Genomic DNA, 13,652 nt, shown 5'->3' on the forward strand with positions numbered 1-13,652 from the left:
CTGAAATGATCACTTCTTGAGGCTGTGTTGTTCTTAACTTTGTAGCTACCACTCAGGTCCATGTCTAATCCTGCTCCTCAGTACATTAGAGGAGAAAGGGGTTTTCTTTCTGACTCACAAAAACTAAAAACCAAAAGCCCCATTAGCTTGGCCTATCTGCACTGATACAGTGGTAAATATTTTGCTGGAGATTTAAAGAATTTCTGTAAAATTCTATTCTCTGAACTATGTTTTCTCCCTGTCTAAATAAGCTACAGTCACTACCTGCTAATATTTTTAGTAGGGCACTGAGGTTTCACCTCTATTAGTTTAATCACTTCCTGACCTCTTTACTGTGGCCATCTGGTTGGACTGGGGGCACTGACTGACCCCCATCTTCCAGGTATTTGTCTGGAGTTTCCCTGACTCTCGTATCCTTTTCGTGTTACCCCAAAGAATATGAACATTTCCATTTTAAGACAGCCAGGCTTTCATGAGCTCTCCTCCACATTCCTCTTCTTGTCAGCTGATCTGTACTGATTTTTGCCTAAGCACCTGTATTATTCCTATCTACTTACTCAGGTTAGAACTTTTAGATCAAAACTATTACTTTCCAGCTCAGTAATTACTAACGGAATCACTTGATTATGTATTTTATTATATACTTTCTAAAGAGGAGTATTTAATAATAAGTACTCCCTTAAGAATAGAAGATGTAGAGGGAGGGAAGATATATTGAATAATAGAAGAGGGCTGGGTGCGGTGGCTCACACCTGCAATCCCAGCACTTTGGGAGGCAAAGGCAGGTGGATTATTTGAGGCCAGAAGTTCTGAGACCAGCCTGGGTAACACAGCAAGATTTCGTCTCTACTAAACATACAAAAAATTAGCCAGCGTGGTAACTGCACCTATAGTCCCAGCTACGCAGGGAGCTGAGGTAGGAGTTCGAGGTTACAGTGAGCTATGATCATGCCACTGCACTCTAGCCTGGGCAACAGAGCAAAACCCAGTCGAAAGAAAGAAAGAGAGAAAGAGAAAAGAGAGAGAGAGAAAAGAGAAGAGAAGAGAAGACAAAGAATTACAGAGGCCATCTTTTATTTTACTCGCCAACTGGTAATAAACTAAAAAGCCCACTTTAATGCATAAAATATTCATTTGTCTTCACCCTTATCTTGGGATAAATTTTCCCAAGAAAGGTAATATTCCCCTGTATAAACATTTAACCATACCCCTATGAATAACTCTTCCAATGGTGGAAAATGGAGTCATCTAGAAGCAGTGGTTAGAAAAAAAATATGATTCTTCAGAGTCCATGGCATGGAGAAAAATAGAAGAATAGAAGCTATAGTTTTCACTTTGAATTCTAGCAGGGACAGTTCCTAGTCTAAGGTCTTGGGATGGAAGAAAGAATGGGAGAAATGGAAGAAAAGCTGAGTTTTCCTTGAAGCAGATGCTGAAACTATGGCAATCCTCAAAATATGGAAGAAGCAGGCTGAAGAAATCACTTTGTTATAACTGCGTGGCTTCCTAAGGGCTAGGTCTTGACATGCCTTGCTTGCCTAAAGGGAAGGTTTGAGGGCAGGACTTCAGGCCTCTTTAAAACCAAAGACTCAGATCTAAGTGGTTAAAAGATAACTGGCCCAAGGTAAGTCTGGCAGCACAATGATAAGTCACTTTCTTTTCCTTTTATTGTTAGTTGACATGTAATAATTGTACATATTTATGGGATATAGAGTGGTATTTCGATACAATGTGGAATGATCAAATCAGGGTAATTAGCACATCCATCACCTCAAAATTTATTTATCATTTCTTTGTGTTGTGAACATTCAAAATCTTCTAACTTTCTGAAAATATGCAATAAATAAATCACTGTTAACCATATTCATGCTATAGTGCTGTAGAACACCAGAACTAATTCCTCCTAACCGGCTGTAATTCTGTATCCCTTACCCAACCTCTCTCTATCCTCCCCTCCCCCTTACCCTTCCTAGTCTCTAATAACCACAGTTCTACTCTCTGTAAGTCACTTTTTGTAAAGTCAGCAATTTATGGCTACACAGGGTGGTTTTACAACCTTTAAGTTTTAAAGTATTCTGGTTTATTTTGTCAGAGTTTTGATCACCTTTTACCCAATTTTTTACCCATTTTAATTTTTAATTCATCTGAAGCTAATTATTACTGTTCTGGACTATGTATAATATAGAATGATATCCAACAATACAGGGTTTAGGTGAAACACATTAAGTATCCAACAATTTATGGATTGTTGAAATAAATTATGGCAAGTTACAAAAAGTATAACCTCAGGACAGGCACGGTGGCTCATGCCTGTAATCCTAGCACTTCGGGAGGAGGAGGTGGGCAGATCACTTGAGGTCAGGAGTTTGAGACCAGCCTGGCCAACATGGCAAAACTACGTCTCTACTAAAAATACAAAAATTAGCCAGGTGTGGTGGTGCACGCCTGTAGTCCCAGCTACCTGGGAGGCTGATGCAGGAGAATAGCTTGAACACTGAAGGCAGAGGTTGCGGTGAACCAAGGTTCACTGGTCACTGCATGCCGGCCTGAGTGACAGAGCTAGACTCCTTCTAGCAAAAAAAAGTATAACCTCATTTTTTGGGGAAAAAATGGCATATTACTATATGTACAGAAAAGAATTTGAAAGGATGTATACCAAAGATATATGCCAACAATGGTTACTGGGTTATTATTACAGATGTTTTATGTTCTTTTGCTCATGCATATATTATTTTCTTTTTTTTTTTTTTTTTTTTTTTTTTTGAGACAGAGTTTCACTGTTGCCCAGGCTGGAGTGCAATGGTGTGATCTCAGTTCACCGCAACCCCACCTCCCGGGTTCAAGCAATTCTCCTGCTTCAGCCTCCCGAGTAGCTGGGATTACAGGCATGTGCCACCACACCCGGCTAATTTTGTATTTTTAGTAGAGACGGGGTTTCTTCATGTTGGTCAGGCTGGTCTTGAACTCCCAACTTCAGGTGATCCACCTGCCTTGACCTCCCAAAGTGCTGGGATTATAGGCATGAGCCACTGCGCCCAGCCTTTTTTTTTTTTTTTTTAACAGTTTCCTATGGAATAAAAATCAATAAAGGAAACTTAAGAGAAAGTATGAAATTATCCCATTGTTGGATATTTACGTTGTTTTAGCTTTTCATATAACAAACAATATAAGCAATCAATGATGTCTGACTTCAAGATGGTTTCCGTTTTTTTTTTTTTTTTTTTTTTGAGACGGAGTTTCGCTCCTGTTGGCCAGGCTGAAGTGCAATGGCACGATCTCGGCTCACTGCAACCTCCACTTCCTGGGTTCAACTGATTCTCCTGCCTCAGCCTCCCCAGTAGCTGGAACTACAGGCATACACTACTACGCCTGGCTGATTTTTTTGTGTTTTTAGTAGAGACGGGGTTTCACCATTTTGGCCAGGCTAGTCTCAAACTCCTGACCTCAGGGGATCCACCTGCTTCAGCCTCCCAAAGTGCTGCGATTACAGGTGTGAGCCACTGCACCTGACCCACCCCCTTTTTTTTTTTTTTTTTTTTTTTTTTGAGACGGAGTCTTGCTCTGTCACCCAGGCTGGAGTGCAGTGGCGCGATCTCGGCTCACTGCAAGCTCCGCCTCCCGGGTTCCCGCCATTCTCCTGCCTCAGCCTCCCGAGTAGCTGGGACTGCAGGTGCCCGCCACCTCGCCCGGCTAGTTTTTTGTATTTTTTAGTAGAGACGGGGTTTCACCGTGTTAGCCAGGATGGTCTCGATCTCCTGACCTCGTGATCCACCTGTCTCGGCCTCCCAAAGTGCTGGGATTACAGGCTTGAGCCACCATGCCCGGCACACCCACCCCCTTTTTTTAAATCACACTACAACAAGAACAAGACACAGAAACACAAACTCCATCTGAAATAAAAGTATATAATCCCCAAACATGATCTATTAAAGACAAAAAGTGGATGGAAGAATGGTAAATGACTTAGCAGCTGGAAGGAAGGTGACACTTAATTCCCTGTAGAGTGACATGCTGACCAGAAACTGGCCAATTTGCCCTGCTAAGTGCCAGAAAGGCTCAGAAATAGAGACACCAGGTATTTAAAAGTCAGGCTTGAGGAGCTAGGGCTAAATACAGAAAGCCTATAATAACAAATAGATCCTCAAGTCTCCTTCCTCAATCTGCAGAAGGCAGGAGGTATATTTCTGGATAATTAAATCAGGAAAATTCTAGACCTGGGACTAGTTACAAGGGAGGGCAAGTGTGAACATGGGCCGGAAGACCAGAGGATTAAGTAAACGACTGCTATTGAACGGTGAGACCTTGACCTTACTCTCAGCTGTATCCTGGAAGATCCTTCTCAGGAGAAAACAAACTCGCAAGAGAAAAGGTCCCTAATAAAAAAGCTGATTAACGCTCTAACTGATCTACCGTGGAACTCACTAGTGGGTATGTGGATAAGTGCACTCAGAGCTTTAGAACTTGACTCTTAAATATGTACAGACAGACAAGAATTCCTAGAAATTTCCAACATGAAAGTAAGAATGGGCCGAGTGTAGTGGCTCATGTCTGTTATCCCAACACTTTGGGATGCTGAGGCAGGCAGATCACTTGAGCCGAGGAGTTGGAGACCAGCTTGGGAAATGTGGAGAAACCCAGTGTCTACCAAAAAAAAAAAAAAAAAAAAAAAAGTAAGAATTAGCCAGGCAAGTGCCTGTAGTTCCAGCTACCAGGAACAGGGGGCGGGGGAGTGGTGCTGACGTGGGAGGGTCACCTGAGCCTGGGAAAGTCACAGCTGCAGTGAGCTGTGATCACACTACTGTACTCCAGCCTGGGCAACAGGCCAAGGCCTTGTCTCAAAAAGAAAAAAAGAAAAGTAAAGCAAGCATGAAACAAAAATAAACTCAGAAGAAACATAGACACTGCAGAAAGCAGAAGGGAACATCAGGGAAACTAAAAGTAATATCCTTGAGCAATAAAAAAAAAGAAATAAGTATCAACAAAATAAGAAAAGGATGCTATGAGAAAACAATTCTGAGAACAAGAAAGAGCTCCCAAAAGTTAAAAAAAATAAAATTTTTAAAATCAGAAAAAGGGTAGGAAAAATAACTAAAAAACAAAGTGACAGACAATATGAGGGAAAAAAAAATTCAAGAGGTCTAACATCTAACTAATAGAAATCCCAGAAAGAATAAAGAAAATGTTATTTAAGAAATTATTGAAGAAAGTATTTCAGAGCTGAAAGGCATGAGTCTCTAAACTGAAAGCAACAAATACAAGGAATGAAAAAGACTTTCAATGCTCTAAGGGGAAGTTATTTCCAAGAAATGATTGATGAAGTGCAAAGTTAGAATAAAGCTATTTTCAGATCTCCAAAGCCTGAAATATTTACATGTCACAAATCTTTCCTCAGGAAACCACATAAAGATGAGCTTTGTTAAAATGACAGAGTAACAAAGAGAAAAAGACAATATGGAACCCAAGAAATGGGAGGATCCAACACAGAATAGAGGTGAAAGGAACTCCCCAACTGCCGATGACCAGGACAACCCCTGTGCAATGTCCTGGGGAGCAGCTCGTCCACGCTGGAGCAAGATGATGGAGTGCTCTGTCAGGGGGTCTCCAGAGAGCACTGGAGTGACTTCATTTTACACAGCTTCTGGAAGATGCAGGCAGACTCAGAGTCAAAGAAAAGTAGGCAAATGAAAAATCAATGAGGTAATTATTAACTCTAGGAAATGAAATCACAGGACTGTATACTAATGGGCTCAGCGTCAAACACTATCTGTTCATTATATGAACACAGTGAAAATTAATTTTGCCAAAAGACAAATATTTGGAAGAGGAAAAGGTATACAGGAAGGGCAAAATTCTCATCTACAACATTAAGACGTAAATATATAACTTTTATAGTTGGTCAGAAGAGCACTATTTGCCTATTATTTAGGAATACTGAGGTAATTACCAGAAGAAATAGCTAAAAGAGGTTTATTTGTTTTTTGCAGCTAGAGAAGTGAGCTAAAAGAATTTAAAGTGGTTATCTTTAGGAAATGGGAACTGAGGGTAGAGGAAGAAGGAAGAGGGTGGGAACAAGTTCAGACAGCTGTTGGTTTTTTTGTTATAGGACTTTGCCATTAGACTTTTAAAACCATATACATGAAATGTAAAAATTAATTTTAAAAAATTAAGAAGTTAAAAATTTTTAATTTGAAAAATGGTAGGAATATTTAAAATCACATTACAGACCGCAAAACTACCTCAGAGTATACCAAAATTACCAATATTCAAAATAAAAGCGTTAGTGCAGTGAAGCCTAATGGAGTTAGCCATCATGCTACAAGGTGACAGAAGATCCATGGCGGTGGCCTGTCCAAGGCTGCTTCTGTGTTTCGTTTGTATTTAGGCTGGGGCACCTCTGGTTGCTCACTCCTGTCCAGCATACCTGGGAAGCTTCCCTGAACAGGTCTGCTCACTGTCCGCATCTTTTCAGAAAGGAGTCTTTCCAAACAGAAGGGGAACATGAACACAATAGCCATCCTTATCCACAACCCCAGTGACATTTTTAAAGAGCTGTGCAAGGAACCAGACACTCACATAGGATTATTTCCTTCCAAATGCTGAGTAAGATGGAAAAATGGTTAAAAGTACAAAGCCAAGGGGCTTGCTTACCTGTGGGGATGTGGACAAGTCTGACAGCACTATCAGTTGTGTTAACATGCTGCCCTCCTGCTCCTTTGGCTCGAAATGTATCTATTCGCAAATCCTTGGGGTCCAATTTCACATCCACCTAGAACAGAAGGGATGGCATAATTCTACACTCTGTGAATACTTTAATATGAAATCGATTCCAAGATTTTTCAAATAAACTGTACTGTTTTAAGTTATAGCCTTTAGACTAAGAGAAGTAACTTATACCAAAGAAAGAGCAATAAACTGCCCATTCCAATAGGATGCTATTTTTTGTTTGTTTGAGACAGGATCGCTCTCTGTTGCCTAGGCTGGAGTATAGTGGCACAATCATAACCCACTGTAACCTCAAACTCCTGGGCTTAAGTAATCTTCCTGCCTCAGCATCCTGAGTAGCTAGGACTACAGGTGCGCACCACCATGCCATGTTAATTTAAAAAATTTCTTGTACAGATGGGGTCTTGCTAATTTGCCCAGGCTGGTCTTGAACTCCTGGCCTCAAGTGATCCTCCCACCTTGGACTTCCTGAATGCTGAGGTTACAGACATGAGCCACCACACCTGGCCCAGGGATTCCATTTTTAAGCACTGATTTAGGATGTTATGAGATCACTGAGTTTTCAGTCTATCAAAAGTTTCATCATTCATCATCCCAAAGTTACATGTAAGAAACCCCCAAAAATATATAAAATACACACATATATACTATATATTGTTGATTCTCATTATTGTTAGAATGTCTATTTGCAAATTTTCCTACTCACTAAAATTTATTTGTATCCTTGAATCAACACCTAAGGCACTTCCACAGTCATTTGCAGACATGCATAGGGCAGTGAAAAATATGAGTTGCTCCACACTTGCCCATTGCCAGCTGAAGTAGGACAAAGTAACACTGCCTTCTTGTGGCAGCTCTCCTACAGAGATGACCAGAGAATGGAGGTGTAGGGGGCAGAGCAGAGCAGTGCTGTGGCTCTGGGGCCAGTTGGACTGGGTTTGAATATGAACACTAGCACCTGTTAGTGGAGCAGCATCAGGCAAGTCACTCGACACTCTTAGGCCTCGTTTTCTTTATTGTAAAGTATAGAGAATCTACCAGGATAGGTTATTTTTAGAATTTAAGATTATAATCTACGTGAGCTCAGTGTGTGTGTGTGTATGTGTGTGTGTTTATGGATTTAGCTAATTTTTTTTTTTTTTTTTTTTTTTTTTGAGAGAGGGTCTCTGTTGCCTGGGCTGGAGTGCAATGGTGCAATCATAGCTCACTGCCACCTTGAACTCCTGGACTTAAGCAATCTTCCTGCCTCAACCTCCTGAGTAGCTGGGACCACAGGTGTGTGCCACCACGCTCAGCTGGATTTAGTTAATATTGAACCATTGTTCGTAACACTGATTTAACAAATACTGAACCATTACTCCCAAGTGGTTCAATATCTACTAAATTAGTGTTTGCTGCAACTTTACAGAACATAACTACTGGGAATAATGAAAATCAACTTCATTGGTGTATGTGTGTGTTTATTAGTGGATTGAAAGGTGGCTCCCAAAAAGATATGTTCATGTTCTAATTCATGGAACCTTATTTGGAAAAAGGTTCTTTGCAGAGGTAATTGAGTTAAGATGAGATTATCCTGGATTATCAGGATAGGCCCTAAATCCAATGACAAGTGTCCTTATAAGAAACAACTAGAGGAGACAGTAAAGGAGAAGACCATGTGAATTTGAAGAGTGGTATAGTTTCAAGCCAAGGAACACCTGGAGCAACCAGAAGCTGGAAGATGCAAGGGAGGATTCTCCCCAGAGCCTTCAGAGAGGCGTGACTCTGCTGACACCTTGATTTTGGACTTCTGGCTGCTAGAACTGTGAAATAATAAGTTACTGCTATTCGAAGTCACTAAGTTTGTGGTAATTTGTTACAGCAGCCTTTGGAAACTTATACACAGACACAGACACACACACACACACACACACAAATAGTTAACAAATATGTTTTGTTTTGTTTTTTGTTTTTTTTGAGACAGTCTTGCTTTGTTGCCCAGGCTGGAGTACAGTGGCATGATCTCAGAATTCACTGCAACCTCTGACTCCCAGGTTCAAGAGATTCTCCTGCCTCAGCCTCCCGAGTAGCTGGGATTATAGGCGTGTGCCATCACTATCAGCTATTTTTTGTATTTTTAGTAGAGATGGGATTTCACCATGTTGGCCAGGCTGGTCTCGAACTCCTGATCTCATGATCCACCCACCTTGGTCTCCTAAAGTGCTGGATTACAGGCATGAGCCACTGCACCCAGCCTACAACAAATATGCTATTTTTAAGGGGAGAGCTAACATTTTGTTCCACATTCATCATTTATTATGATGAATGACAAAGCAAGTGTGACTTTTCTCTTTGAAAAGTAACTAGTAACTGGGTCAAGGCTGGAATCTAAGATACTGTTCAGCTGATTGTTCTTTTGTATGTTTCCTCTCAAGTGACTGCAACATAGTGAAGAAAAAGATGATACGGCTTTTGTTAATATATGTTAGAGTTGGCTGCCTTAAGACTTCAATAAGTACTGAAGAGATAAGAGTGACTTACCATTTCATGTGGCTATAGTATATTAAGTAGTTACGTAGAAAATGTGTGGATATCATATGCCACATTCTCCCAAATGTTACAGAAATATCTAATGACTTTTGGGAAACTCTGGATACAGAAATGGTGACTTAGGGCAGATAAAGCATTTTAAATGTCAGTTAAGAGAACATAACCTTGTACTTTTAGAATAGTGAGATGCTACTAAATGAGTTTAATTTTCAAGAATATGAAAACAGGGCCCAGCACTGTGGCTCACGCCTGTAATCTCAGCACTGTGGGAGGCCAAGGCAAGCAGATCACTTGAACTCAGGAGGTTCAAGACCAGCCTGAGCAACATGGCAAAACCTTGTCTCTACAAAAAATATAAAAATTAGCCGGGCATTGTGGCACACACCTGTATAGTCCCAGCTACTCAAAAGGCTAAGGTGGGAAAATCACTTGCTCCTGGGAGGTCGAGGTTGCAGTAAGCCAAGATAGGGCCACTGCACTCTAGCCTGGGTGACCAAGTGAGAGTCTGTCTCAAAAAAAAAAAAAAAAAAAAGAAAAGAAAAGAAAAACAGGGTAAGTGGGAACGGGGCAGAAGAAATGAGGATGGAAGCAAGACAGCTCTATGGTTTTGATTTTTTAACCATGTAAATGTTTAATATATGAAAATAAAATTAAGTAAAAAAGAAAAATCAAAGCCTAAAATTAAATAAAAACAGAAATAAATGAACCAAAATATTTATCATAATAACATAACCACACAGAAAAAAATTATTTCAGATGGTCTCTGAGCATAGTGCTCTGACTATGCATTCTTTTTTTTTCGAAACAGAGTCTCACTCTGTCGCTCAGGCTGGAGCACAATGGCGTGATCTCAGCTCATTGCTATCTCCGCCTCAGACTCAAGCAGTTCTCCTGCCTCAGCCTCCTGAGTAGCTGGGACTACAGGCACGCGGCACCACGCCTGGCTAATTTTTTTTGTATTTTTAGTAGAGACAGGGTTTCACCATGTTGGCCAGGCTGGTCTCGAACTCCTGACCTCAAATGATCCTGTCTGCCTTGGCCTCCCAAAGTGCTGGGATTACAGGCGTGAGCCACCACACCCAGCCTGACTATACATTCTTGGTAGAATATATTCTAAGGAAAAAAATCTTAAACTTACTCAGTAGTTTACTATTAGTAATGTTGATATTGTAATTTTGAAACTATTTTATATATAGTATATAATAAACCAAATAAACATATTAAAATGATTATGAAACAAGATTTTTTGTATAATGGAGAGATGTAAATACAAAATGCAAGAAGCTGAGGGGTGACAAAAATTTCTGTAATGTTAAATTTGAATTGGTAGTAATAATATGAAACTGTGATTTCAAAACATGTATTTCCTGGCTATATCCACTGAAGGAGTCTAGAAGTAACAACACTAACTACAATGAACAGACCTACTATCTAGATCTTAATTTCTGGATACATTCCCCACTAAAATGAACCAGGCTGACTTAAGTCTGAGGCAGGATAGTACAAAATGGGCCTGGGAATCTAAGTGTGTCCGAAAGCATAGTATGCTCAAATGATGGTATCATTTCAAAAGGACAAAAGGGGTACTCTAAAAGGCTACTACAGACCAAATCTGGGACTATTTGAACATAAAGAAGAATAGTAACTATAAATAAGTGAATTAAAACATGAATCCATGAGTCTATAATGAGGTTAATATGTGAAACTTGATATATGAGTTTATAATGAAATCATACACTAGAAAAAGAACGCAAGAAAGTGTGGGCTAGGAGGTGAGAAGGTAGTAGGGAGGAAAGTTCTTTACAGAAGAATGCCAGTTAATAAATGTGGAAGGAATGACGGAATTAGAAAATCACCATCTCGCAACCCCAAAGTAAAGAACTGATTCAGGCAAGGATCACCAATGGATGTTAAAACTATGGATGAAAGGTAGTTGGGAACAGGATATATGTACCCTAGAAATTATTTAGTAATTGCAAAGGGAGAAATACACTTTTACAATGGAGATATTTCTGTGGTCACCATCTTCGCTAACTACTAAAACTAAGGCACACTAAAAGTGAGACAATCTAGCATTATGTGTCTTCTGGTAAGAGGCAACATGCCTATAACTACGCGTATGAAGTATTCTCACTCAAAATGTGTAACCTGCACGGAATGGAATATGTAGATACAACTTTCAACATAATACAGAGGATAAAAGAACAAGTTAAACAGTACCATGAGGAACAGTCAGAGGAATCCAGAATGTGGGACATTCTTCAAGACAAATGGTCTAGACTTTTCAAAAAGTCATTATTATTAAATAATAATAATAATAAAAAGTTGGGAGACTGTTCCAAACTTAAAGAAATATAGCAACTAATTGCAACGTGTGAAACTTGACAGGATCCTGGTTAAAAAAAAAAAAATCACTATACCCAGGTATAGTGGCACATCTGTAGTCCTAGCTACTCAGGAGGTTAAGGCAGGAGGATCACCTTGAACCCAGGAGTTCAAGTTCAGCCTGAGCAACACAGTGAGACCGTACCTCCAAAAATAGATTAAAAACAGCTATAAAAAAATTGGGGGCTGATTAGGGAAACTGTTAAATGTACTAGGTATTCGATATTACACAATTATGCTTAGTTTTCCTAGGTAATGGTAGTATGCTTATATAGGAGAATGCCTAGGAGATGTATGTGAAAGATTTGGAAGGTAAGGTCTCATGGTGTCTGCTGTATCCTTTACAGTTCATTTAAGTAAATGTATATACATAGGAATCAAGCAAATGTGAGAAAATGTAAACAACCAACCTCAGGTGAAGGTTGTAACATTTCATTATGGTATCCTTTCAATTTTCTATATGTTTAAAAAAAAAGGTTAGGGAAAAGAAAAATATAGAGCAAATGGCTGTATTCAACTAAAAAGATAGATATATGATCCCCATACTGATATTATACCACTGACCCTGAAATATTATCTCTGGAATTCATTTTCTTTCTTAAGATAAAATTTAGGCAGCAACATTAAACGAACATTTTTTGAAAATTAGTGACTTCTATTTAAAAGCAAACAAAACATCTTGGTCAGTGATAAGAGGGGCAACTTTGCCTGGGGGAGAGTTAAAGATTTCCCATTAGAGACTATCAAGTCCAATCTGTAGCCATGAAAAGAACAGATTTCCAGCTGGGAGCGGTGGCTCACACCTGTAATCCCACTACTTTGGGAGGCCGAGACAGGCAGATTGCCCAAGGTCAGGAGTTCGAGACCAGTCTGGCCAACATGGTGAAACCCTGTCTCTACTAAAAATATAAAAATATTAGCCAGGCGTGGTGGCATGTGCATGTAATCCCAGCTACTCGGGAGGCTGAGGCAGGAGAACTGCTTGAACAAGGGAGGTGGAGGTTGCAATGAGCTAAGATTACCACTGCACTCCAACCTGGGTGACAGAGTGAGACTCTGTCTCAAAAAAAAAAAAAAAAAAAAGGACAGATTTCCGAGAAGCTAAGGCTTCCCAGCACAATACCCGCTGACATGGAGTGAGTTTCCCATGCCTCCTGCTGAGGTTACCTCATCTGGTTGAGGAAGGACAATAACCGACATCGTTCCTGTGTGAATGCGCTGCATCCTTGAGGACAGGCCCACCTCGGGGATACGCTGAACTCGGTGAATCCCACCCTCATACTTCAAATGCTTATAGACACTGTCACCAGAAATTCGGGCGGCGGCATGATGTAGTCCACCTAGGGGAACAACAGTCCAGAAATAGTAATGAATTCTCCTTTGAAACAGATCAGGATCCTAAATGTCCTTAATCGAAGGCCTGAATGTGAGTACAGAGCCTGAGATGAGAACATAAAGCATGGGAGAACAAGGGCCTCTGAAGAAGAAGAAGAAAAGAAGACATAAAGTATAAACAAAACTCCAGTTTCCCAATGTAAATGTATTAAAATATAAAAGGAAACATACCAAAATTTAATTAATTAATTATAGGAGCTAGTGATGCAACAATAGAAAACATACCAAAATATTATTTGGTTATGTTTGGGGAATAGAATATTTTCTTATTTCCAAATTTTTTATAATGAACAAGTTTTCTTTTTATAATAAGGGAAAAATACTATTTGAACAAAAAATAATACTGGGATGTTTTCTGCATTTAACTACCCTGTGTATTCTTAGGCTAATATGGTATCATATATAAAAAAATGCTCAATAGTAGAATAATTTCATAATGTTGAGTAACTCCACAGATCCTCCCAAGTTTTCAAGAATTTATTGAAAGTCAGCTCTTGCTTATCTGTGGAGTGGGAAGAGTATCACAAAAGAATCTTAACACCTAGGCTAGCTTGTTTTTTTTTTTTTTTTTTTTTTTTGAGACAGAGTCTTGCACTGTCGCCGGGGCTGGTGTGCAATGG

At 39.8% G+C, this 13,652-nt stretch overlaps 1 protein-coding gene and 1 long non-coding RNA gene across 17 annotated transcripts in view; one reads left to right on the plus strand and one right to left on the minus strand.

Moving 5' to 3' along the window:
• LOC141408971 (uncharacterized) overlaps positions 1 to 13,652 on the plus strand; it is a 177,162-nt gene that overhangs the window by 103,776 nt on the left and 59,734 nt on the right. Inside the window, exon 3 of one of the 5 annotated variants that reach the window (XR_012426872.1) lies at positions 5,393 to 5,689. The exons of the other annotated variants lie outside the window; for them this stretch is intronic. This is a non-coding gene — a long non-coding RNA (uncharacterized lncRNA). Of the gene's footprint in view, positions 1 to 5,392; positions 5,690 to 13,652 lie in introns of those variants that run through there. 5 annotated transcript variants of the gene reach the window in all.
• The window catches only part of MTRF1 (mitochondrial translation release factor 1), a 46,696-nt gene that overhangs the window by 11,537 nt on the left and 21,507 nt on the right, over positions 1 to 13,652 (minus strand). For 5 of the 12 annotated variants that reach the window (XM_045377043.3, XM_074021900.1, XM_045377042.3 and 2 more), the window contains exons 6-7: positions 12,805 to 12,977; positions 6,649 to 6,766 (exon numbers count right to left, since the gene is read on the minus strand). In XM_045377043.3, the coding sequence (XP_045232978.2) occupies positions 6,649 to 6,766; positions 12,805 to 12,977 (291 nt within the window). Of the gene's footprint in view, positions 1 to 3,518; positions 5,639 to 6,321; positions 6,478 to 6,648; positions 6,767 to 12,804; positions 12,978 to 13,652 lie in introns of those variants that run through there. The other 7 variants (XM_074021905.1, XM_074021904.1, XM_074021909.1 and 4 more) reach the window with 5 other exon arrangements.

The sequence above is a fragment of the Macaca fascicularis genome, chromosome 17 (genome assembly GCF_037993035.2).
Source record: "Macaca fascicularis isolate 582-1 chromosome 17, T2T-MFA8v1.1".
Lineage (NCBI taxonomy): Eukaryota > Metazoa > Chordata > Mammalia > Primates > Cercopithecidae > Macaca > Macaca fascicularis.